The 27,925-nt window shown below is 39.4% G+C and overlaps 1 protein-coding gene and 1 long non-coding RNA gene across 21 annotated transcripts in view; one reads left to right on the plus strand and one right to left on the minus strand.

Annotated features, from left to right (window-relative positions):
* Nucleotides 1-27,925, minus strand: part of LOC107319941 (uncharacterized) — a 224,946-nt gene that overhangs the window by 187,844 nt on the left and 9,177 nt on the right. For 19 of the 20 annotated variants that reach the window (XM_085516780.1, XM_085516785.1, XM_085516786.1 and 16 more), the window contains exons 3-6: nt 18,007-18,053; nt 17,257-17,324; nt 12,375-12,458; nt 12,120-12,180 (exon numbers count right to left, since the gene is read on the minus strand). In XM_085516780.1, coding sequence (XP_085372906.1) covers nt 12,175-12,180; nt 12,375-12,458; nt 17,257-17,324; nt 18,007-18,053 — 205 coding nt within the window. In that variant the 3' untranslated portion in view covers nt 12,120-12,174. Of the gene's footprint in view, nt 1-10,459; nt 10,556-12,119; nt 12,181-12,374; nt 12,459-17,256; nt 17,325-18,006; nt 18,054-27,925 lie in introns of all 20 variants that reach the window. The other variant, XM_085516775.1, reaches the window with a different exon arrangement.
* On the plus strand, nt 14,124-27,921 carry LOC146758352 (uncharacterized). The gene is made up of 2 exons (XR_014934802.1): nt 14,124-14,225; nt 27,722-27,921. It is a non-coding gene; the product is annotated as an uncharacterized LOC146758352 (long non-coding RNA).

Here is a 27,925-nt window from a genome sequence, read left to right on the forward strand (position 1 = left end):
GAGATTTAAAACCCAACACCTAATGATTTAGTGGAAACAGAAGTAGGAGTTGCTTGCTATGAGAAATGGAAGAATTTCAGCTTTTAATTCTGAGAAACACAGCATTTCCTCTTCCACAAATGTTCCCAAGAAAAGCGCTCCTAGGAAAGAAAGATTTCAAAGTCATTTTTTACTGGGCTTCATGTTCCCACCAAGCCCTACATCTTTGGACTCCCACCAGCTCAACTGAAGAACTGCACTGGATCCCAGTTGGTCATCCTTTACCACAGACATTTCAGATTCATCAGACAGAAGTGATTTGTTCTTCTGGCTTCTGACAGAGATTATTAAGCAACAGCAATGTATTAAGAGTTCTTCCTTATAGAACGAGGCCAGAATTCATCACTGCAAGCAGTTTCTTCAGCTCTCCTGCCTCCAATAATGGACCTCTCAATACATGGAAGTGCCTACCCTTCCTCATGGCGTGGTTTTATTGGTATCTCAGAAACAAGAGCACCTGGATATCAAGCATCAGTTAGTTGTCCACAACAATACACTCCAGACCTTCTCAGCATTCATTTTTCCTGCCAAGCAAACTGCTCTTTCCCTATGTTATCACCAAAACAGAAGCTGCCAAGGGTTAACAGCAGGCTGCCAGTTCTCTCCCATTCAAGGTTCTGGGAATCTCCTTAATACAAAGGCTTAGACAAAGTCAATCTTGCCTTCTGCTTTGTCCAAGCGCTGGCCTCATAGTCATCACATTCCAAACATAATCAGAGCCCTTCCTTCTCTTCTCACGGGTACCCTGGCCTATAATGTTGTCAAGGACATAGACAAACAAGAAACCAAGTAGAGTCACACAGCAACACAATGCCCTACACAAACACATCAGCACAGACTTCAGTAATTTGTCTCCTTACAATTAAATCTAGAGGATCTTATACTGATTTACTGCACAAGCCTACTCTCCAATACTCACTCAGTCTATTTTGTAATGAAAAAAAAAACAAAAACAAAAAAACCCACATAGACTCATTTAGGCTGAAAAGACCATTATGATCCTCCAGCCTGATCACCACCCATCAGTGCCACATCTTCCCTTTCCTTTAACAACCTAAGGGCAGTGATTCCACCACCTTCCTGGACAGCCTATGCCAGTGCTTCACTGCTCTGAGAAAGATTTTTCCTGAATGATATAGAAGCTGTATTGACCCATTCTTTAGCTAAGCAGTGATCCTTGTATTGTGGTCAGCAGTTTGATTAACATGGTTACTGTTCAGTATGGACTACAGAGCTCTTTCAAGGGATGCACAGGTGAAAGGTTTGCCTGAAAACCCACTGAAATCAGTCTGAATAGAAAAATTATTTTGGCATGCTAACATGACTGCTAAATGTACAGAAACTTATGGCTTCATAGCAGTTGCAAATCCAGAGATGCTATGAACCATCTTCTTTATAATAAGGGTAGAAAATCCTTTGTGTTCATCCCTGATTTTGAGCTGAGTCCAAGCTGAAGCCAACAGTATCTTTTTCATGCTACAGAGTTCTTAAGATGCCTCTGAAGCTTTTATCAGATATTTCAGCACACACTTATTGAGCGCAGGTACCAAAATACAAGAGTACTTCCATCCCTGCCTGCACTCCTTGATGGAAGAAAACAGGTTCCCAGTTCTGTGCCACTGCTGCCATCCAGAGCCAGTACGAATGGCTGTTGTTTTTCTTGGAAGCCAGGCTCCAGCAACAGGATATCTGCTTGAATTTCATGCTGCAGCACTGCTAGATTTTATTTGCTGCATTTGCAATGCCATCCTTTTTCCCTTCAAACAAATTGACCATTAGAGAACATCCTCTGTGAAAACAGCTCAGAGAACGCTGGCGCTTTGAATGTTATGCTGGAGGATGGGAAATTTGTATCTTTTGATGGAACAAAGTCACTGGTTTTACTTTGCTGTCGCTTTTTGTTAAGCATGTGTCCAGCTTCATTTACATGCCTGTCAACATCCCTTTTCCCTTGCTTAGAAACACTGAGGCCAATATCACAGAGCTCGCATTGGAATGGGAACAAGAATGCAAGTCTGTATACTTACATACTCATAGCCCTAATGCCAGTGCTGGGGGCAGTCAGAAGAAAAACACACACAAGCTTCAGCTATGACAGACACTTAAGAACCAGCTTTTCTGAATGTGGTGCCAGAATATGCAGATTTAAGTTCCTAAATAACCCAAGCAGTCTTCAGCACACACCAAGCTTCTTTTTGTTGCTTAAAAGGATAACAAGAGGAAAAGAGGCATGAATCCTGCATTTCACTGCTCATCTTTTACATGAATCCCATCCACTTCATTCTGTTCTCTTCTATTTCCCTAATAAAGGCAGCTTCACAATGTAAAATTTCCAGCCAACTCATTCCAGAATGGCCAAATACGTTACAACTTGGATTTATTCCCCAAAGTCAAAGCTGTACTTGTGAGCAGAGCAGAACTGCTCTGGGCTGCATGCATTTGCAAAAGAGCATCAGTATGAGTTGGTGGTCATCTGAAAGGCAGAAACCAGCCCACGGGGCAAACACTGCAACAGGTGGAAAATGTGTTAGGCAAGCACATGTTGGAATAGGCTGTCCAGAGAGCTGCGGGTGCTCCATCCCTGGAGGTGCTCAAGGCCAAGTTGGATGGAGCTCTGGGCAGCCAGCCCACTGCACAGGGTTAAAACAGGGTAGTCTTTAAGGTCCCCTCCAACTTACATCATTCTACGATTCTTAATATACAATTTAAACACTGTCAAATTTGCCCTTTTGCACATGATGTAACGCAGAAAGCACTTTTATAACATGTAAGCGATGCAGGACTGCCATAAGCTAGTTTTACGCATGTGGAATTACTGAGGTTACTCAAACTACAGCTGCTGGCTCCCCAGTATCTGCTTTTACATAGGATGACCCTTTGGAGCAAGTATCTCTTTCAGCTACACTCCACAGCACTATCCTGCACCAGTATTCCATTAAAACGAACAGGATCATTTAAAGCTAGAAATAAACACAAAGACAACTGGCAGAATTCAGCTTTAATAGCTTAAAAAAGAAGGGGGGGAAAAGTATTTTTAGGCAGCATGTGGGCTGTTGTATTGAACTGCTGAATGCAGCAAAGGCACTCATTCACTTCTACAGAGTGCCTGCCTCATGACAGCCCATCTCACTCATTTTAGACTTACTTGACAGTGTTCCTGATCTTATAAAATTTTCCTTAATTCAGAAATTCAGTTGGGAATCTCACTTTGTTTGCAACTTCAGAATATCACCTCATCTAGACAAGGTACTTAGTACTACAAGCACAATTATAGTGTATTTTTGTACACCTCAGTGCTAAGAATAGCAGAAAATGCATCAAGCCTATTTAACAGCAGACAAAAAATCACTTTTGGTCTGATTTCTAAGGAAGGTATTTTGCATGTGAGTAATGATAAACTTAATAAAATCAATCTTGTACACTGCAGAGGAGTGTTTATATTTTAGCATTTTAAACCATGCTGTCATCTATATTCTACACGAGAAATAGCCAGGGCATCTCTCTGCACCTTAACGAAATCCAACTCTGTTTCATTAAGATGCATGTTACCTTTGAGAAGAAAGGTGTTGGATGGGATTCAGCAGGTGGCACTGTTACACATAACTTCACAATTTTTTATAGGATAGGTGTGCTTTTTGAGTTAGATATAGGTTATACTTTTGTCAGTTTTCCCAGTGAAGTTTCCTTCTGGAGGATAGGAAAGGGAGGACAGCTCTTCCAAACCACAGGAGGTTCTCTCTCTCTGCTTTAATCTCTCTCACTGGAGCCAGCAGGTAAAGCAAAGGCAGAGGTTTACATTGGAAACACTGTGAGATGTGATACATTTAACTTTAAGATCATTTGTTCTTCAGAAGCAAGGTGTGTGCTTAAACATACCACTTTTAATACAGCCAGTATCTGTATTACCCAGCTTCCACCAGAGAGTCAAGTCACAAAATATCCTGAAAGGCAAAGCCTTCCCACAAATAATGCTCACAATATTCAGTAGCAGTTAATAAAATACAATGTTGAGGACCTAATCTTATTTCTTATTCTGATGTTATTGTACTGAAATAAGCATGTTTCTCTATGCAAGCACCAGCAGGTCTATTGGGGTTAACAATGTAAGAAATGTGGGGCTACTACTTGAATTCTGCCCTTTTCTCCTAACTTGGCAGCCAATGCTTTTGAATTAGACCCAGGATTCTTAACCTACTTGTACAGAATTCACCAAGCATAAGACAAACTAGCTCCCCTTCCCTAACTCCACCCAGTAGGTGTTCAGATTGATTTATTCCAGCATCACAAGCTTCAAACAGCTATCCAGGAATCTGAGCTGAGCAAATAACAACAGGTGTTAGTGCCCAAGTTTTGAGTAAGTGCAATGATGTGGAAGCATCAGGAAAGATTTATGAGAGAAAACAGTTGGTCTACATTGAGAGAAACCTATACTGAGATTAAAATAGCTTTTAAAACAGATGTTTGAACCAGAAAACCACAGATGAGAAGACTCATATGACATCCTTCTAAGGCTAAGGAAAATCAGAAGGTACAGAAGTCAGACTCCGAACTTTTGCAGACAATGAAGTAAGGGACCTCCATGCCAGTAGCATGGGGGAAACAGAAAGCAAAGGACTCAGTTCCATTTTATTTGGGGATTTTCGTATTAGTTATTAATTCAAGAAGAAATGGAACCAAGAAAAACTCAGGCTTTTGCATACAAGTTTCAGAGACAGATTCTCAACCTATAGCGAGAACAATTTAGATTTAATTTGTTCCTGGATACCAGGCAAAGATCTGCCTATTGCTGTGAGTTAGCACATGCCTTTTGAGTAAGTGAAGCCTCTGGCATTAAGACTAGCAATATTACAAGTAAGCTGCTAATTTGAGAATGAACTGCCCACCCCCAGGATCCCAGTGACCTTCACAGGACATGCCTGATTTCTATGCCTGCAAGTTACTCTGATAGGGAACTAATACATGCAATTGCAAGGCAGTATGTAAGCAAAGGATGCCAGCAGAGGCAACTCAGAGACCAGTATCAGATGGGCTCAAAGAGACTTTTAGTACTGCAGGACATGCTGGGCTATTCTCTCTGTAAAACAATACCATCTGCCTTCCCCCTTTAAAAATTAAAATCTAAATGAAAGCATAATTCTGACTGCTTCAGCTTTTATCAAACTCAACTGTTCAGCACAGCATTAAATAGTATGAAATAAGGACTCTTGGAGGACTGTGCATACTGCATGAAAGCATTCATTAAGTCTAAGTTACAGTTACTTCTGCTGTCAAGTCAACAATGCACAATCAGTGGTGGCTAAAATTTTAGCCTGGTGTATTAGACTAACAAATAGCTTTTGAGCTTACATAAGTTCTGTTTCCTCATAATGAGGACAAATTATATGTCACCATAGGATTAATTTTTTTTCTTTGCATTAAACAAAAAGAACAGGAAGAAACTTCTTGCGGATACAACTTCGTAAAGAACTTATTTTTTGCTAGGAACAGCACTTCTGTTTACAGCTCAGTGCTCTGATTCAGAATAAGATCATACAGCTATGGGAAAAGGGGAAGATTCAGATTCAAACACATCCAGATTTTAAAGGGAATAAATAAAAGAAGTTGGTATTTATGCTTGCACGTGATTATGCAAGTGTTCTGTATTGTCACAAAGATATGGACTCGTATAAAAATAAAGCATCTCTGATGTTCAGGGTGCATTGAATCCCAACACAAATCTAATAACTAGTATCATCACTAGGTAGGATGGTCATCTTGCAGTACCACAGACCATTGGCTTGACCTATTACATTTTATTGAATCCTCTTCCTAAAGTTCATAGGCTGCTCTTTTCTTGCTTGACAAATGTCAACTCCGTCATTCAAATCAGCACTGCCAAACATTGCCATCATCTCCTGTAATCTGCATCATCTCAGATGCAAAAGTTTGTCTGTTTGTCTCTCCCATTGCACTCCCATGGCTCCTCCAATAACAATACCAACACCTGCCCAGCCAACACTGCTTTTTTATCACCTCAAAATACATACTCATTTCCTTCCTTACAGTACCATGCAGCTCAGAAACCCTCAAAGATGAGCCCACATTCCCTTTGCTGAGATGCATACAAAACATTTAACAACAAGCAGCACAGGCAGCTGCCTGTCCCACTAACGAGAACATTACTCACAGGTGCTCCAATCAGCCCAAACCCAGCCGTTGCCTCCCCACATGCACTCCCACTACCTTGCACAATATTCCCTCTGCATTTCAATTCCTATCGTAGCAAGACTCTAACCCAGTATGAAGGCACTTAGGTTAACACTCAGTGTAACACCATATCATTACACACAATATTTTCTAAGCTTGTCAGCCAGGCAACCCCACCAGCTGGCTGAAATTAACATTAACTGCAAGCAGAGAAATTCTTCTGTGCTTCAGGAAAAGAATGGAGTACAGAACTAGCCATAGTTCTAAAGAAGAATCAACTAAAGCAAAAACATATAGCAAAGCAGTAGTAACAGTTAATAGGATCACATTAAAAAAAAAAATCCCACAACTGCATCAATACATTTTTTATATATATATTATATATATATATATATATTATAATAATGTAAGTTCATACAATCCCTTAAATATTACATCACTAGCACATCACATTTACACAACACTCTGTGCCTTGCAGGATTGCTAGCACTAAGAGCTGGATTTTCCCAGGCTTCAGAAGTTTATCTAGTGTAAGGACAGGTGGCAGCAGACAGAGATGCTTTAAAAACAAAAAGGACAGCAGTAAAAATCCAGTAATAAAGGAAGAATCACTTACTACTTTTTGAGGATCGGGGCTCACTGGACAATCCAAAGGAGACTCTCTCCAAGTAGACTTACTCTCCTTGCAGCTGCCAACCCTTAAATGAGGTTGGGGGGGGTTAGACCCAGGCTCACACAGGTGAAAATTGCTTCCACCTGTGCTCCCAGGGCTGGCTACGCCCCCTCACCAGGTGCTCAATCACTGGTTCAGGCCATGAATTGGCCATTGGTCACATCACCAACTGATCACACTGACTCTCACAGAGGAAGAAGCTCACATATCAGGAATAAAATAAGAACCACACAAGCATTCTGCAATAAAAACGCTTCTTTGGGATAAATAAAATAAGTACATGTTCTGCAGTCCAGATTATGCACTCTGATCAAGACAAACAGGCCTGTGCAAAGCTGTGCTCTTCAGGTGGGTCCTGAAGAACTCCAGAGCACAGACACTACTTTGCATGTGGGTTACAAGGTGCACAAGTTGACTTGTGTAGAAAAGAAAGGTTACCCTCCTGTGTGAAAGACAACGTGGCTTGATGTAAGCTATTTGGGAGAAAATGCAAATAAAATGGTAGTCTTGCCTTAACCTCACATTGCACTACAATCAAGGTAAAAAGTTTGCAGAAAACAGTGCAACAATAGCTTCAAACCTCACCCTCTGACACACTTAACCCATTCTTCTCTCCCAGAGAGAATGAAGTTCAACCTCTGACCTTAAGCCCACACACTCCTGAGAAGCATCCTTGGAGGTATTTAAGTGGAAAAACCTGTCAATCAGAGGGAATTACAGAATGTGATAGCAAAAACTTGCAATCTGTGTGCAAGACATGTCATGAATTACTTGATGTCTTGTGTTAAAGACTATTACATTAAGCAATTTCAGGTGAAAAGAATTAAATCTTTGGGTTGCTGCAAGAGATTACACTTATCGTACAAAGTGGAATTAACCAGTTACAGGTCAGCTCAAGGGAGGGAGTTGATATAAAGTTATTTCACAAAGGGCTCTATAAACTTTGACATGCTTATTGTTAATTTGATGGTACATTCTAGTGGCTGAGCTGTGCCAGCTTAAATACTTTATATTGAGTCTTCTAATATTTTTAACTAAAACATATTTTTACCCATCTTTCTTATGTTTCCATAAGAGAGCCTGGCAGTCACAATTGATTCCTGATTTCCCAATTTCACAAGGATGTCATACCCTTCATTCCAAGCCAAATCCCTTTGTAGCACTTCAGAAGACAGAAATAAAATCACTGCTTCACAATTTTAGCGATAAAAGTTCTGAATAATTTATAGGTAGGAAGAGATGGAGATGTATGACATAGGAGTGATCATATTAGCATAGGACAGACTGATGAAATGTTTTTCAGAAGAAAGGAAGTTTTAGTTACACCTTTGTAGATTATACTCAGAAAACTGCGCCAGCAATCACTTTCAAAACATAAACATTTCTAATGAAAGCACTGTATATCAGAGTAGTGATGCCAGTCAAGACAGCTGCCCTGTTAAAATGTTATGGCCTTCACAACACTGCAACAGACTTCTGTCCCTTTAAAACCTACAAACATAAGTTAAGTGCGACCACATAGTGTTAAAATTGCAGAATTGCCTAAATAATTACATTTAATTACCCACTCTGGTTAAAAATAAATAAATAAATAAAGCACAACTCTCACTCCAGAAGTATCCATCCTCTGTGTTGCTGTAGGCTGACATCCCCACTAGTAATAGAAACTCCCCAAGATACACCTACTGTAGTTCTTACTGAGATGAGCAAATAACTGAGCACAGAAACAATCCTTTGCTCTTCCTGTGTAGCCACACAGATTCAATGAAATTGAGGCATTTAAAGTTTAACAGGCTCAGCAGATAGGGCAAATTGCATCCTTTGTCTCTACAATACTCCCTGATTCTGCCATTAGTGAAACATCTCCCACTATGGCAGAAGGAAAACTGATGTGTGAGAAAGACTGCACATACTATACATACACAGTAAGCCTGAAGAAAAGATAATGTGGGGAAAAACTGAGTGAAATGCTTGAAACAAGACAAAGAGTGCAGTCATTCATATGTTACTGTGTGCTCCCTCGCTCCTCTACTCCCTAACAGCATCAATCATGATGGTCACTGGAGCGTACACATTGGAACAATAACTTTAGTTATTAAGAAAATCCTTCCTACCATTGGGTCAAACACCTGAGAGAGAAAATAGCATTAAGAACCACTTGACCAATCCCCTAGGAAGGGTTAAACCACTGCCTTTAAAATCTAGTCCAAAGTGTCTGCTTTTCCTTTTCTGTCTTCCTCTTCTGAAGTTACTTGCGGAGCACTGACAGATTCCCCATGCTGAGCCCCAGCTGCAAAGTGGATTCAGGCAGGAAATAAAGGTGTTCAGTTCCTATTTGGACAAGGCTGCTATGTGTTAGTCACCCTATAGAGCAGCCAAGTAGGCTGTATCAAAGCGTCTCTGCTCAGCACACTGCCTCAATGGGAAACAGTGAGTAAAACACTCGCTTTCTCCTAAGTCTCTGTAATGGAAAACGTAAAAAAAAAAAAAAAAAACGCAACCCAAAAAGTCATCAGAAAAAAGTGAATCCAAAATTGATATACAACTTTTCTGAAACTTTTTGCATCCGAAGAGGTCTCTTCTAATCACCTCTGATACTTCTTATTTTCCAGACATCCTAGATGCTGCCATGAGGAAGTGAGTGATTGATTGGGGCTTCAAGATTTAATGTATTCACTGAACCTTGGTCTACTAGTAGCTTATATTCATCTCAATAAGAACTGAATCAGCAGGTCACACCGTACCACCAGAATAATTACAGACAGAATGTATGAGATTTTTAAAATCCACTACTTTTTGTGCAGTTTTAGTTTATATCAAGCGTGAATGACAAGGAAGGTGCAAAAAGGTGATAGCAAATGTTTAGCACAATAAATAGACAGCAGAATAATATGATAATCAGGCTCAGCCCTGCTATCTTTAGAGAGTCAAAACACAATTATTTTCAGTCCAAAGATTGATTTTTTCAGGGTTTTGTGTTCACCCAAACAACAACTCTAAAATTTGGCCCTATTCACACCTGAACTTTGAGGTACTTCATTACAATTTATAGTGAAACTCGGAGAGCAAAAACACATTTAAAACTATTTATAAAAGTAATCACTTCTACAGTCCACAATTTCCACACTTCAATTTGGATCTTATTTCTTCACATTTTGTTATTTACTCTGTAATTTCTGTTTATCCAAGAGTGCACTGTTCAGATGTAGTATCTTGCATTCAGCAAGGCCCTGCTTCTTACCCAATTTTTCACAGCTAAGCTCACAGGAGTAGAAGGTCAGTAAGTGACTCAACGGTATTAATATATAATTCAATTATTTTATACATTATTTTACTTGAGAATGTGAAGGGGTGATAATACCAGAGCCACAGAGCCATACTGGAAACAGACATCGGAGGAAAACACTTCTGGCTTTTAAGTCACTGGGCCATTTGACTATTGGCCAAATTACAGGAATTCTGTTCTTCCATGTGAAAAACAGTTTCTTTAGAAAGCATGTATTAAGCTGCATCTCTAACCTAATTACTATAATAGTTCCTGTGTCAGAGCTTGGTACCTACATGACTGCTGGATCAGGACCAGGAATGATTCTGCAAGAGCTCTTACTGAGCTGCAGGTATGTGCCGACACTTCAGTTGGACTTAATGTTAGCGTACCTGCAATAGAGACAATGCTATCAGAGCATTATGGGACAGGGAAAGGTTCCCAATATTAACAGGTGCTCTCAAGTTTTCTTTCATGAAAAAGTACTTTGTCTCAACTAATAATGTTTAATACAACTCAGAATTTAATGTAGACAGGCAAAATTGTGTTAATAATGGGCCAGTTGATGACAGGTAAATCCTACAAGAACTGGAGCTCTACTAACAAACTTAATTCACAAAAGGCTCATCCTTGAAGCCACTTTCACTAAACTTAAACTATTCTTCACAGCTGTATTACCATCTGGTCTAGTTTTTCATAGAAGATTAGAATTTACAGAATTATGCAGGTAAAAGTGACAAAGTAGGACAACAGTGACACTAGAGAAATCCTATGAAACCCTGGAGAAAAGAAAAATTGCTTCTCAGCTGGTCAACAGTAACTTGCATCCATTGTTACAAAGCAAAATTAAACTGGCAAACATTGGCAGTACTTGAGTGGTACCACAGGCAGATTTGTATTTGGGGAGGTGACATCCCACTGGTATACACACGGACACAGTCTCTGCTCCTACAGAAATACAATATCCTAACCAGTGCAGTGGAGCATCCTGAAAGTATATACCTCAAAGTCACAGCCACCACACAAGCGTGCTACAATCCCTCTTAGGAAGGTTAGGGTATATTTGATGATGTGTCAATCTGGGAAAGCACGTGGAGTTCAACAAACTCAAGAACAGAAGAACCAGAATGTGCAAGGATAGGATACTTTGCTTTTTAAAGTAGTAGTGTGACTTCCTCATGACCTCTTCTGCCATTCTGGTATTGCCTCAGAATATGGGCTCTGTAACTAAATGACATCTATGGTGATGTGAGTGCCACAAAAAATTTAAAAGAGATGATGAAAAAAAACAGAAAAAATGAAGCTGTTTATAACAAGACAACCTAAAATCTCTTCAGTGACTGAAAAAAATGAAGGATACCTACAGTAATACAAATGCCTACTTAATTTGATTACATCATGGAACCAAAAGAAATTGCTAATGAGGGATGAGAGCAGGCCAGCCTGGCCAGCTTTTCTCCTAAGTAGTACATCTGCATTAATACAGCCTGTCATTCATTCTCAGTTCACAGAATCATAGAATGGCTTGCGTTGGAAGGGACCTCAAGGATCATCACATTCCAGACCCACTCCCACAGGCAGCGTTGCCAACCACTAGATCAAGCACTAGATCAGATTACCTAGAACCCCATCCAATCTCACCTTGAAAACCTGCAGGGATAGGGTATCCACAGCCTCTCTGGGCAACCTGTTCCAGCACCTCACCACTCTCTCAGTAAAAAAGTTAAGCCAGAATAGCTGAATTTCCTTTTGATATTTCTTCTGACAAAAAAATCATACCAACGTCATTTCTCCGTCTTAGGGCCAAAAGCCCTGCTTTCCACACATGTACAGAGGTGATGAGGATTCACTGTCATTTCATACCTCCATTTACTTGTTCTAAAGTGTCAGTTCTGTGCTATAACTGCGTGTGCAATTTTACCACAGCTGACAGGAGTAAGTACTTTACTACTTTACCTGTTCCTCTTTATTTTGTTGCTCTGAATGGAGTGATAGCCATCTAAGCCTCTTGCTATGCCTGGAAAAACAAAAACAATTAATTATATTGCATTTTTACTACAAGTTAATGTATAATCTAAGCATAAAGGTCTCTAGAGACAAAAAAAAACAAGTATGCACTACAGCTGTGTTGGATGCTTCATTCAAGTGTATCCTGAAGCCATTAATTTGTTGACAATCTCTGTTGAAAGAATAACGTGAAAGGAACTTCACCTTGTATGGATATTTGGTAATGGTGCAACCCTTGCTGATCATACTCATTGAAAGTTCACTGCCTAAGAAGTCCTCCAGAAGAGCCTGTAGGAAAGCAAAAATGAGGTTAAGAAATAATTCCTCTGAAACTCTTCTAGTTGTCATAATAACTGAAAAGGAACTTCCTGAGTTGCCCCAGTATCATAAAAGATTCCAGTGAGAGACAATTAACCAGATTCTCTCCCGGTATAACAATCCAAACAAGAAGTTCGCTGTTCACATTTAATTAAACAATACATTAAATGCTGAGAAACGATTTTCAGATGGGGAAATTTCAGGTCATTATGTTGCAGCTTGCTGTTTGAAAGACTCAGGATGCAAATGTGCTTAAGCTAGTGTCAACCACCAATAACTTGGCATAGTTAATCATTGTCGACGTAATCGAAATATTATTGAAATTATTATCATAACAGTTAGAAGCCACAGTAACATGTTAGGTGTGCCTGATATTAGATGCTGTAAAGAGGTAGAACAGAAAGATAGAAACCACTGTCAAAAGCTCATAGCCTACTTTGTTATATGAGGCAACAGGAGAATGGATACAAATAAGCAGGAAAAAGCACACTGAAAATGAGTAGGGCTTATAGCAAAATGCTCTGCTGAGATCCCTAGGCTTCTTGCTAATTTCACTATAAAAATGAATCCACATTTTTGTCTAGGAGGAGGGCTACAATCCTTCCAGCTGAGTATTACTATATACGTTCATACTACGTGTGCACTGAGCAGCATCCAGCAGCAAGGCAGCAATGCTTGCAAATCACACGCATTCACTGTACGTTCATTAGATTTTCATAGTGCACATAAGGAGCAGATCCCATGATCTCACTAGGAAAGTGTTTCAATATGCCCAAAAATGTCAGATAAATATTACACTTCAAAGAAGTGTATCCAGGATTGTGGCACTAAAAGGAGATGAAATATTTAAAATAAGCAATATACTTCTGCTCACACACAAACAATCTCTAGTAAATTAGCCCTAATACTTAAGCATATGTACAAAGATGCTGCACAATGTCATCGAGAACCTGTGTAAGTCAGCACTCATTGCTCAGTTAGAAGCCCAGGATTCCAGCTTGGGGTGCAAGTTCCCATGCCCTACAGGAGGAGAATACCACACTTACATATTGTAAGTCAGCTACACTGTTGCCAGCTGTTCAAAATCAGACCACCTTCCTTTGATGTATTTGCTGCCATCACAAGCATGCACCCTTGGCTGCCACCAGTAAGTAACTCACTATTATTTGTTGCTATGATTTCTTTTCCTCACATTTTCTAAACAGTTTTTAATCCTAAAACTTATCCATTCCCTACTCATATTGCAGTATGGGGGTGCCCACTCTGTAAAACTGCCATGTAGTTGAAAACTATTGTATATATTCATGACTAAAGCTAAACAAACTCCACGCGTGGTTCAAAAGTTCACCTACGATTTCAGTGCTTTGGAGTAGAAAACGATAAAAAAGCAGAAGAGAAAAAAGTTGAAAAATATAGGATGAAAAATGCAGGTGGGAGGGGGAAAGAGAAACTTGTAAATGAGAAGCAATTTGATTACCATATACAGTACACTTGTCAAATGCTATATTTCCCTGCTTTGATGTCTGAACCACAAGGGAAGATTGTTTGCTACTCATTCAGAGGCAGCTTGGCTTTGGTTTAGTGATTCAGCAGTTACCATTGGATCCTCTGCTCTGGACTTCCGCCAAACACAGCCCAGAGGATTTCATCAGTTGATTCCTGCACTAAGCTCAGTATCTTCTTGTTGAACTGGGGCATGTCTTTTAGGAAGACAGCTGTTCCTCACTGGATCCATAGGTGAGTTGTTTCAATTATTAATTTCCCTTGCTGTTAAAAAATTTGCACTTTATTTCCCATTTGAATTCGCCAACCTTTGTTCTAACAGTCACAGGTTTGTACCCTGATGACAGCTCATCTATCAGTTCAGCGTCAGACAATTCATATGTGTCAATGCAGTTACTGGGAAGGAAATGATTCTGTCTTTGGAAAGACTTTCCTTCAGATGGGGCAAGAAAAAACAACCTTTAATAAAAACTACTTGGGAAGAAAAAAAGCCTTTAATAAAATCACCTCTGTAACTAAAGAGGGAGAAACGATACAAGGAGAAACATTACAGGGAGCAATCAGTAATAGCACTAGCTAGAGTGACAAGCTTGAATGTGTGCAGCCTGAAAGGCAGCTGCTGATGCAAAACTAGAAGGACCTTTCAATGATTTCTGAATGACTCAGCAGTCCCATGACGCATTGTGCAAATCACTCCTAAAATGTAAGGGATGAGATATCAAGAAATTGTCTTTCTTTATTACCCAAACAAAATTACCGTAGCAAAAAGTTACTGTTGTTACTCTTTAATAACAGCAAAAGTGGGACTTTAGAAATGAACAGTGTTGCCACGTTTAACTCTTCTCCAATGTTTGCTGCTACTTGGAAATATGCAACCATCACAAATCACCAAAAACAATCACCCAGAGCAAAGAATAGAGCTAGAACAGGGAACAGACCTCTGGACTTTAGCACAGCACTAGTGAGGGCAACTCAGCTGGCTGAGGAGAATTCTCTTACACACATTCCATTAGTTTCTCTCCATGTAAGTTTCATTTCAAGTCTTCTTTTCCAGTTACCAAAATTTTTTACTGCAGGGATAGAAATGTCTGAAGCAAACAGAAGGCCTAATTTTTCTGTTAGAACTGTGAAGTACGGTGACCCAATGTTAACCAACACTCCCTAGATACTCCCAACTTTGATATTCTTTGTCTGAGAGATGCAAATGTGCACATTGTACGGAACAACACTTCTTACCTCACACAGAAAGCAGACACAGAAGTTATTCTCAGCCAGAACAGTTTGCTTTGCAGCCTGTGTCAGGCATGACATTAAAAAACACCAAGAACTACAATCAGTTTCTCTTGCACATATCTACAATTTCATCTATGAAAGACTGGCGGGTACATCATTTAATACTCAGAGGTCTTGAATCAATATGTATTTCTGACTTGTAAATGGCCAACCACATAGTTTGTTCAAAGCTATGCCACAAAGAGACTATGTGTTGTATCAGAGCAGCTAGGCAGCAGATAATGTGGAAGAACAAAATTGAAAGGCCACATGAGAAAAGCTGCATATGAGCTGACTGCTGCTCTCTCTGCTACTGAAACTCTCTACAGAAGGTATGGCAGACCATATATGACATGACGGATTGCAAACAAACTGTTGACTTTCTATGTAGGGAGTACCAAAACAAGATGAATGTCTATCATACAGCAATTCAGCTTCTGCTGAGACAGAAATAGAGAGTTTGTCAGATTGTTCTGGCTTGCACAGTTTCAATCATGGACAAGCTGGCTTCCAGGAAGATTCACCATGAAGACCATATCCGTTATGTCACACAAAGAGTCAGTGGTGGAAAGCTATGGCTGATGGATGACAGGAGAATACCAACAGTCACCATATGTGACTGTTTTATGAGGGACTCAAGGGGATTTACGGACCAAGACAAAGCATGACAACACTGGCCATCTCACGGGAAAAAATGGACTCATCACAGGTTGCCAAGGTGTAAGGAAGTGTTGGGCCCATCTCTTTCAGTTTTGTTTCAGCAACAGCACAACCACCAGCAGAAATGCATTGGACTCACTCCTGGGAACGTTTGGTTAAGTTACTAGCCATAGCAAGGATGCATCACTTAGGCACTATTTATCTGCACTGTGAATATCAGGATTTGCTTTTGAACTGCCCTAAGTTTGTCTAACCTGTCCGCTTAACACAATGCTCAACTGACAAAGAACTGATGCACAGCACTTGGCACATACCTGTCCTTTTTTCTGCCACTTCCATATACAGGTCTAAACTGCATATATGCTCACTTTTTCTGAGCAAGTTTCGAACAACCATGTCAATTCTGGAAGTCTATTCCATCCAGATCAAGTTTTCCATTAGAATGAAGGTTTCAAAATTGTTCTGCCCACCAGATGTTCTCTCCCCACACAGCATGTCCATACGGGAGAAGTTCCCATAAGCATTCTGCAGTGCATACTCATCAGCAAGCTTTTATCTTCCCCAGGCGCACACTGACATGACATCCCAGACCACAGAAGAAAATTCTCAGATACACTGTGTACTGCTGTATACCTACATTTTATTTTATGAACTGTAAATGTAAACTTGATTCACAGAAGAAGAGCAGTGTTTGTAAAACCTGTAATTTAGCTATCACACACCAAAACAAAGATAAGGGAATCAATGGAGGCATGCATCCTCAGCTGAGGAATCAGCTGCCAGTTCATTAAAGCAACAGAAGCTGGAAACACACATTTTATTTCTCATTTCTACACACAAAAATCATATTGGGCCGCAGATTCAGTTACTGTTCTTCCACTATTTTGAAAATATTAATAGAGGTTTATACGCTAAGTAGCATTGTATCTCATAGAACCTCGTCTTTGTGTGACTGCACTTTGAGTGATTTTTGCACATTCCCCTTTTAGACAAAAGCAGTTTAACAAATTAAATCAAGAGACACCGCTGGGATAAGGAAGTTATAATATAATGATATTAGAGTCTAAATACTCTGCCTACAGCAGGCCTGGAATAGGAATCCTCACAGATACTTCTGAATTTTGTGAGAAAAGGAATTTCATTAAAACCAATTGGCAATTTGTCTTTATCCACAGACACGTTTCAGAGCAATGCTGATGATTTTGTCAGGGCCCGCAGTTCTCAACTGCTGACCTACTCGTGTGTCCAAGAACTGCACTCCAGCAACATGGACTGCATTTATTGGGCCACTGAATCAAACAGAAAACCATTTGTTAATTTAGAAATCACTTACCCTAATCAGAATCACAATTCTAATACGACTTTGTGCAACAGCAATGTGAAAAAGAGTATTCAATGACACTGAAAGAAAACAAAGACAAATAGATATGAAAACCAGGTAGCAGAAGAGAGACTCAACAAGAAATCAGACCTTAAGATAAGAACCAACATGAAATTCAAACTACACTTTTACTTGGAAATCTGGTATGTGGTACCCTTCCACAAATGCAGTTTTTTAACTTGTCCAATGCATTAACTATTAGCACTGTGGCTGTCACGTTACCAAAGAGCCACTAACTTAGGAGAAGTCCAAAAAAGTAAGTCTTGTGGAAAATCCTAATTTAACAGCATTCCTACAAAATAATTTCAGGCTCGTAGGCACCTCATGACTTGGATTTTGTGCAGTCACATATGTGCACAATCACAGACTCTAGCACGTGTTATAAAACAATTCATCATCATCAGGTACAAGGCAACAGACAGCCAAGCATGGTAAGTTACGCAGCTTACCATATTTTCAGTTAAGCTTCCTATTATTATTAATGTCTATCACTATGAAATTCTGATGCCACGACAGTATTTACAGGCTACAATCAAACTAAGCTATCCACTATGCAACACCTGTAAGCAGTTCACCCTACCCCAAAAGACATCAAAGCAGAACTCTGGATCTTTCAAAGTTTGTCCTTCTTGAAACCTTGGTTTCACATTTCACTTTGCATTGGCTATTCCATCATTTTTCAAACCCTTCTGGTTATTCTACCTGTCAAGGAGATGTGCATTAGCCTCCAACAGGAAAAGGCCGTGTACCTGTAAGTGAAAAGCAATTAAGTTAATAATGAAAACAGTCAAGGTTTGTGTAGCACTGTCAGAAAAATCAGAGATTTATTAATGGTACATTGGTTGGGGAAGAGAAATGTTAACTCCTGTTCAGTTAACTTGTATATGCTTTGTACACATTTTGCTTTTGTGAGAACTGGGGAGTTAAACTGTATTAATAGAGGCCTATTAAGGGGGCAAGTTTGTGTTCACGAAACCTTTTGACCTACCAATCAATATTCACTAGTTCCAACCACACATTGATATAAATGAACTGCAAGCTTTTCCTTTTGCAATGAGAGAGCTGTGAAGGTTTAAATGAGTTTATGGGGGATAAGGAGAGAATATGAACAATTCCATCTACAAGCAGCAGAAGTACGCTTGAATTTTGTGGATTTCTGTCAAATAGGTCACAAAATACTTCAGATGAGGATAAACTGGGCACCTGAAATTCTGAAAATTTGGACCCTGTGACCAACTTCTTAGGAACTGGCTTGCCATTGCCATTCCCAAACTTGCAGCATCCTTAACCCATCACAGCACATTCTCACTCCAGTTAGCCCAGGTATAGCTCTGTGCTAACATTTATACATGGAAATTACAGGAATCTTGAATGCAAGCCTGAGGAATCTTGAAATCTGACTCACTGCAAGACTCATAGGGATCCAATTTGCAGATATGGCCTAGAGCTACCCCTTCCTTTCCACACTTTATTTTCTGTCTAACTTCATTTTTGCAGTGGAATAAAGAAAAGGGGACATGTTGCTGAAGTATTTATTTCAGTCCATGACCACTTGAAATCAGAACTGACTCATAAATAAAGCAGCACTGGCAGGTTTGGGGTGAGAATATCTGATTTACAGACAGCAACACTTTGTGAAGAAATAGCCTTGATTAGTAGCCATCTTCATTTAGTAGCTGCCTACTTACGACACGGTTTATAATAGACATTGCCTTCATTCATTAGCTGTTCTTGTTTAGTACAATATTTGCTCCTTTATCACACACACCTTTAAGCAAAGCTGCAGGGGAAAGCAATTAAATGCAATCGAAGCAATGCCATCTAAACAAAGATATACAGGATGCTCCCTCTGCTAACATTGCTGAAGGCCATGATTGTAATTTATAACTAAACAAATGCCCATATGTATGACATTACAAGCTCTGAACCATGATGTGCAGGTAATGAAACTGTACAATCCTTATTTATGCTATGAAACAAGCTGTTACTTTTAGTGCAGCTAGAGAGGTGCTTATTCTGGTGCTGCGTGCAGGTGCAGCTCTCAGTGAGCCCATGAGGATTTGCAAGTGCACCGCTGGGGCAGATAAGGGCTGCTGAGTTAACTATATACTTGGTTTTTAAGACCCCATACTCCCAAGAGATGGGAGATTGTCCTAAATGCATATAACCACACCAGGTGAACCAGCTTGAAAACATTTTATAACCAAATTAGCTTTACAACCTATGAGGCTTTTTTAACCTTTGTTTGCCCAGTTGGCCTACTAGTAAAATGTGACAGAAAATGTCATCTCCTCTACAAAGCATTTTGAATTCAAGGGATACCAGGTGTTAAGCACCGCAGTATTAACAGGCAGCATTACTATAAATTCATTGTAATAACAACCAATAAAATTATTATTTAAAAAGTGGCACTAGGCCTTTGAGTTGGGTGTAGCATATCCTTGATGTATTATCCCCTATCAATGGCAACCAAAGGCAAGACAGTTCCCTGGAAGGTTACCCCAGTTACTGAAGTAGAGAAAATGCACAACTTCTCCATATTAAAACCATAAAACATGCAACTAGAAGAAGAAACTTGTCTGTGTAGTTGGGTTTTCTTACACACTGGGGAGTGCTGGCAGCTGTGTGACAGAGCAGCCCCAAAGTTCGCACACTGGTTTGAGCTTTCCAAGGAATAACTCCACTCCCTTTCCACAATCCAGTCAAAACCATCTGCTTCAACACAGCAGCTAGGAATGCCATCTCGTGTTACTGTCCGTTAGTTTCAGCTCTGCACACTCACATCATACATCCTTCCATCTCTATTTCTACGGCTGACACTTTAATAAGAATGAAACCCACCAACACTTTTCCGATGTTAACTTTAATTTCAGCAGAGCAGCTGTCATGAGGAATTAATACCACTGCATTTAGCAATTTAGTTAATAAAAGAATATTAAAATTACAGCAGTAATGAGTAAAAAACTATTCACAGCCAGAGCTGTGCCAGAACTCTTGAAATTCAGCATAAAAAAAACATGCAACACCAATGAATTAACATAAACTCTAGGGCTTGAGAGCAACATTTGAATTCTTTGCCATCCAATCACACTTCTGCTCTCAGTCCAAACTAGTTATTAATAATTTCTCCACTGGTGATGAGGGCTATTTTGTAATTTTATTTCATCAATTTCGATTAGAGCAAAGAGGACAGGTAGTTTGGTTCTATTTTGCATATTTAAAGGCAGGGGGGAAATATACATGGATGTGGAATTTCAGCTTATGGCATCTAAATAAATCATCTTTCCCCCACAGAAGCAAAAGGAAAACAAATATCAAACTCTTATTGGTCTTCACCTCCTACTCACCACACTGGATCTCACAACTAGCATCCAAAATTTGAATGCAAAATACATAGTTTGTTATCATTATGATTATAGAGCTCAGCTTGAATTCAGATAGCAACAAATCATATGTCACAGTTACCAGTCAGCACATGTGGACAGCCCTGTCCTAGAGGTGTGAGCTGCTCTACTCTTCTCCATGACATCCAGGCAGATCCCACAGTTCTGCAACTGCGCCATTTCACCAGGCAATGTTCTGCTATGACAGCAGCCTTGTTCCTGGCACGACATGGTGTAACCTGCTAAACCTGCTCAGCTTTTTACCTTTCTTGAATGAGGGTTTGAAACAACTTCAGGATTAACTGGGAGACAAAGGAGTAGCCATTGTAAATAGAGTAAAAATGACAAAATATAGCCCACCACAAAGTCCTAATAGTGGTAAGTACAAGCAATGGAAATAGGTTTGGAAGATGGCACAAGACCAAATTAACAGAAAACAAATCAGGCCTTCCAAAAATACTTCCCATTAAAGCTCAGAGACATTCCACATACAATCATCTAGACTGCTTTCAATAGCAAATTCGCCATTGACAGACCGGATCCTGGATTATACAGAAAATTTGCATTTCCTCATTTTAGAAACTGTGCAAAATTCATTTGTTTGGCCAAATACCAGCAAACAACCACGAGAATGCAGTGACCAAGAACGGACATGAGGGGAAACTGGCACATCCAGTATTACACTACTGTAATACCCAAACAGCAAAACTACCAGTTATTTCAGACTCCATCCCACTGCCCCCAGAAGGAAAAAATCTTGGCTCATAAGCCAAGTTACTGGAATAAAAGACCTCTGGAACCAGATTTTTAGCTAAATAAAGTAGCTGCCCCGCATCAAAATGAAGATATATTGAGCTTAAGAACCACCCAAAGTGGCGGCATTCCAAGTGTTTGGGAATGTCCACAGACAACTGCATGTGCCCTGTGCATGACAGCATTTCTGAGCTGGGGGAACTGGGTTCAAGGACCCAATTCATCATTCATCATTCAAAATGTAAGCAACACTTTGGCTGCCATCACATGTATCTGCTTTGTAAATATCTGGGGCCTTCAGTGAGGTTTCCAGGACTCCACCTTCCGCAGGACTCAGGACTTTACCTATACAACATGCAGCAATTAGTTTTCTTAGGCAGATTAATGGTGATTGGTGCCATGACCTGGCCCCAGTAAAATTAATTCTATAGTTCTTTTTAACATAATTCAACAAAAACCTACTCATCCCAGTGGACTGAACGATGATTTTAATGTATACATTTAGACTAGTATAATAAGTTATTAATATAAATTAAATAAGAGAGAGCCCTACCATTTATTTTTCACAGAACAGTGATAGAATAACTAAAGCCAGAGAGAACTGGAATCGTACAAAATGCCTTTGAATATTAAACCTGATATAAGTCAGAGTTGTTTAAAAAGTATATAACCGGAGAGACTGTCAGAAAAAAATCTTCTTTCATTCAGCATAGCTAATTTATTATTTGAACATATGTAGAAAAAGTTATAAAATTCCCCCAAATATTTAATAAATGCTATACAGCACACAAGATAAGAAGCAGGATTCCCCTGCCAAACACTATCCAAAGTATTAGCTGTGTTTGTATGAGGGACGAATACCTCTCAGCAAAAGAGAGAACATTTGATTAAGTTTAGAAAGCATTCATCTGACAGATTAATTATCCCGAAGCAACAGCAGCAATGAACTGATTAAAACATAAAGCCTTCTATCTCTATGCTTCTACAATGGTCACAATTGAGTAAATTCCATTTCCCTGAAAAGATTCAGACTTACTGAAAGGTCATTATATACTTAGAAAACTGTCAACAACAGACAAGAATGCAACAGCTTTTAAGAGGTATTACTGCAATGTATAATTGATAATGAAATTTGTTGGTTAAATTAGCCAGAGAAAAAGTATGAAGGTCTAATAGGCTTAGTCTGCCGTTCAAAAGAGCAAAGATATGATGGATGCTTTCTACCAAGGAGCAGCACACCTAGCAAGAGCATAGATGGATTTACCTGTTTGCAAGTGAGGTTGTTATAATTTTTGACTTGAGGATGTAATTCTCTTTATGAAAACCAGGCCTAACTAACAATATCATACTCCCTAACTGAAAACAAACAAACAACAAACAAAAACCCTTTACATCTTATATCTGGACCAACCAGTCCAATTCAGGAATTCTGTACTGAATATTCACAGTGGGACACTGATCACTTATCTGAGAAGGTTTTGCTATTATTCTTGAATAATTGATATTATTAAATAATACCAAACAAACACGTCCATTCTGAACATTTGGGTACTTTCAATTTGTACTGGCAATAATTATGTTTTAGATTTGCAATTAGTATGGCCATTCATTGATTTTTTGAAGCTGTTCTGAACACATCCACTGGGAATTATGTACCCAAACGTAACACAAATCAAACTCAAGACTTATGCTTACCACAACAGTCTGAAATCCATCTTGTTAATATCATATTAGCCATACTAGCTAGTCGCAACTCAGTGCTACTTACTACACTGGGCAGTCACCTAAAGGGACATTCAGAACCTCTGGGATTTAAAGCTGCATCGCACTGGGGAACACATTTGACCTGTACTCATTAATGCACTCAGATTAAATGACTTTTAGCTTATAAGGAACAATGCAGATGTCAGAAATGTGTTGTATGCTAACACTGTATGCCATTTAATACACATATTACTTTACTACTTCACAGCTTGTTGTTTAAGGAAAGGCAAAAAACAGTGCTGTAGAAAAGCAGTAGTGGTATATTGATGTAAATGTATCCTTCTCATCAAACTTCAGGATGAATAACAGTTCATCTTCAACATGAGACAGGTGATAAAGTAACAGAATGCTTAATACTTAATGCAATTATTGTCACATGGAAGAACACATTCTAAAGGGACAGTATAAAGCATTGGAGGGCTTGGGCACGAAGTTTCTTTAAGTTAATATACCCCATATTTCTGTAGAGTTCTATATTAAGATAAAATCATGAAAGAAAAAACTGTAAAACTTTACTAGTATATTAATGGACTTCATCTTCCAAATAGGCACTAGATTTATATTTCTTTCTATGAAATGCAACAAGCCCTTTCAGATTCCTCCTGAAGTGAAAAGAATTAATGTACATCTCTGAAAGTATGAAGAATTATGTTTAATCTGTAAATATAGTAACTTTACAGAGTCTAGTGTGAAATTAATACATCACCACTACATAACATGCATAATTCATGAGCTGATACCAGTCAGATGTAGCAGCCATGACAACTGAGGCATCTGCAAATCACCAGCATACATCTGGAAAACCAGTGATGGCAACAATGCCATAAAAGTTGAACATGGATTTTAAGAAAGTAAAATATAAAAAAATATAAAATAAAAAGCTACTTTTGTGATGTAAGTCTTAAAAATTTGAGACAATATTCAGAAAAGAAGCTGTGATTTTATTTTGGGGTGCAACAAAATCATTTTCCTGCACAAATAGGAAGCAGGTGAATTATTACAAACTCTAGAAGAGAGTTTCAGGTCATTAATAGAATTATGATATCATATCTTGGAGAAACGTTGCAACTCTCTCTGAAGCAATGGTGCAGCTTATAAGTATTACTGAGAGCAGATTAGGAGCAAGTGAAACAATACGGGCAGAACCGCCCTAATCTGAGTCCTCTTTCTGCTGTGGGCTATAGTGCAGAGGGTAAAGGACCCTCTCACTGCATACTGGGGAGGTGAGGGACCACAGACTGGATCAACTAGAGCAGATCATGGGGTGGCATAAGATCTGCCCATCTGATCACTCCTAAGGCACACAGGAACAACAATATCAGCATTATGCTCTTTTCTTACCAAGGTTTCTAGAATTCACCTACACTGACACTCAAGGGTAAGGGGTGGGGAGTGCTTCACACCTGCTGCCAGTTTAGATCCTCAGCTTCTTTCTGAAACTGCTGAAGCCTGTTTCCTTAGTGTCACACAGGATGAGGATTGTTGTGCTGTGGGCACCTGCCAGACAGAAACTGGAGAAAGAATGCTACTGCACTCCAAGCATTTCTGTATCAATCAACCCCATGCATTTACCATATGTCATTGTAAGAACAACAGAATTTTCATCCAATTACCTATTATCTTAATTATTGTTCTGTACCAAAAACACTTAATCTTAATGGTACATAATTAAGTTTAAAAAAATAATAATAACAACCTTGATTACATACCCTAATAGCTGACAGTTCTAAGGAACGACACTGCTTTAGATGCTGTCAAAATAAGGTCCTTAGCACATTCCACTTGCTGATTAAGATTACTCAGTAATCTGGGCAGATGCACAATCTTGATATGAGGGTGACTGAACCCACAGGACATTTGATATTCAGCAGAAAAGCAAAGCAATGTATACATTTGTGGAATAGCTTAATTATCAGGGACTTAAACAATGCAAAGCTAGATATCCTGAACGTAATATTCTGAACAAAAATAAAGAAATGAAGAAAAACAAAACATGCCAGAATCCATGCCACATATTTATTTGGAGGATGAACTGAGTGGATCTGGAAGAGCATGTAACAGCTGTGATGTAACGGGTGTCACAGCCATGGAACTGAAAATGATGGAACAAAAATGCCTTGCGTCAGTCCTGGTTGGAGTGCCAGAGTATAGAGATCAGAGCAGGAAAGGCAGGGACATCCAGTGCAAAATTCCTCTTGTTTGTTTTTTTTAATCTTTCTTGATTCAGCTCAGTGCCAACAGCCCTGTATAAACATTCAAAATGTGGTCTGAAAAGCAATTGACTTTGTTGACTGACCCTCTAAGCATTCGCCCAGAACGGTCCTTAGAGAAACCTGACACAAACTGCAGCTTCTCAGACCAAAGCCGCAGAAGACAGAAAGGCCTCATTCTCCTCTCAGTCACTTAATGGAATATCCAGAAAACCCATTCTCATGGCCTTTGAGCCTGAGCCTGATCCTGCTTTGTATGCCAGCTGCTATCCACTATTATAATGGCTCAAGCAGCCCCAAAGCCTGTTAATCAGGCACTGGCAAGCAGCCTTCCTCGCTGATTTTACATTACCCCAGGAAACAGGACATTTCCAACACACTCTGAATGCACTGCAGTCCCGAGCTGTCAGAACAGCCTCTGTAGGCACAAATCAGAACGGGGGGAGCTTTCTCCGGGAACTGCAGCAGAAATTGAACAGCTTCAGGGCACTCGGCATAAAATAGAGCCTTTATGCCACCTTCACGCACAGCCACAAATGAGGATCTGGCTCTTTGCATGGGAATGAAGCATAGAAAGAATGTTTTAAAAGATCCAAGAGCAAGGAAGCATTTTGTACTGGTTAGTTCTTTTCTCCCCACTGTGATCTCTGCTCACTGGCACCCTGGTGTCAACAGATGCAAAGTATCTTCAGTCTTTGCAGAGATGGCACACACTACAAAAAACCCTGTGAATGTATTAACCAGTTACTCCCAAACATCCCAACTCCTCCTGAGAGCAAACAGATGCAGCCTATTACATGTGCCAGGATGTAAAGGAAGTTGTTAAGCTGATGTCAGTTTTACAAAGAATCAGCAGCAGAAGACAATGTAAGGTTTCAGGGATAAGCAGAGCTCAGCATCTTTAGGTAAAATATTATCAGGCATCTTTAATATCTTTAATAAAGAGTTATATATGGTTTAATTTTTATTTTTTTTTTTTGTAGTTATACAAGATGAGATATCAGCATATTACCTCCAAGAAAGGGAGAAATTTGCAAGGCACTGAATTGTTTTAAGACTTTTACTCCTAAGAAAAAAAAGAAGAGAGCACCTCCTAGAGACTACAGTGCTGCTCATTCCAGACATCAGATCTTAATAATCCTTTTATTTATCTTCACCTCCAAAATGATTATAACCTCGCACTGGAAAGCTGCTTCAGAATTTCATTCATGACTAAAAATGTTCTTCAGTTTCCAAATCTGAAGTGCATTCATGACTGTTTCAGACTCATTTGTCCCTTTGCCAACATTGCTCTTTAGCTTCGCGCTTCTTTTTCTCCTCAGTCGTTTCCAATACATGAGCTTGAAACTTATTCATTTCCCAATGTGTAACCTTGCACTGCGCACCAGTGAATTTCATCTGATTCTGATTACCCCAAGCCTCAACTTTATATACTTGTTCCTAACCAAACAGGTTGCTCACATTCAGAGTTCCAACATCTCCATATTTTATGAATGTACATCTTTGCAAGACTTAAAACATATTAAATTAGTTACATGACCAGCTCTTAAATTTGTAATGTCAATTTTCTAGCATTTCCTGCACTTCTAAGACATCCACATCCTTCTTTACTCACTCTGCAACTTCTTTCTGATGAGCATTCTCTCTGATTTCCCTAATTCATGCCAGATCACACATACTACTACAGTCCAACTAGAAGAGTTCAATTGTATTTTGTTTTATAGAAAATGAGTTATCTTATAAAAAATGTCCCTGTGGATTTTTCCTAAATGTATTTTATTAAATCAGTGCAGGGCAGTGGCCAAAAAGTCAAGTTGCTGAAAGCAAAAATGCCAGGTGCCATATTTTTTATCCAGCCAAGTTCACCTTCATGGCTGCCAACCCAAATTTCTATTAGTAGCAAATCTGACATCAGTTCCAATGTTTGCCACTGCTGAGCTAAACCAGATTCCATCATCACTTGGACCTGAGTAACCCTATTTGTCTCAGCAACCACCCAGGAGCAGATTCAAGGTGCAGTATATTCTGTCTTAGTAATAAAATGATATATTTAGCAGTAAGATCCAAGAACAAAAAGTTCAGTCAGGGGAAGGTCGTGATAAAGTAATCTCTCTTCTCAAGCTGATGACAATGAAGAATCAAACCCATAAACGCAGTTTCAGACACCGCAGTGCCCCTTGTGGGGTCTGTTACCTCCTGAACCACACCAGTCTTATATTTGGTCCCAGCTGAGAGAAGAACCTACGTTACTAGTTCTGCCATTTATGAATGGTGGGATGAATTAAGCCACTGTTCATTTTCTTTCAGACTAATATGCATTATTTCCTGGCTGTCCACTCAGCACATCTCCTGCATTGCACAAACCACAGCACATCCTTCCCTGACTGGATGCTAAGTGAGACTTCAAAATATCCAGGAGATCTGCACTGAGGGAAGATGAGCTTTTGGAAAACAAAAAGAACAGCTGAGATGTGGGATAAGAGACAGGAGATGTGGGAATGTGAAAATACA

Source organism: Coturnix japonica, chromosome 15, assembly GCF_054131305.1.
Source record: "Coturnix japonica strain WE chromosome 15, WE-NBRP24, whole genome shotgun sequence".
Lineage (NCBI taxonomy): Eukaryota > Metazoa > Chordata > Aves > Galliformes > Phasianidae > Coturnix > Coturnix japonica.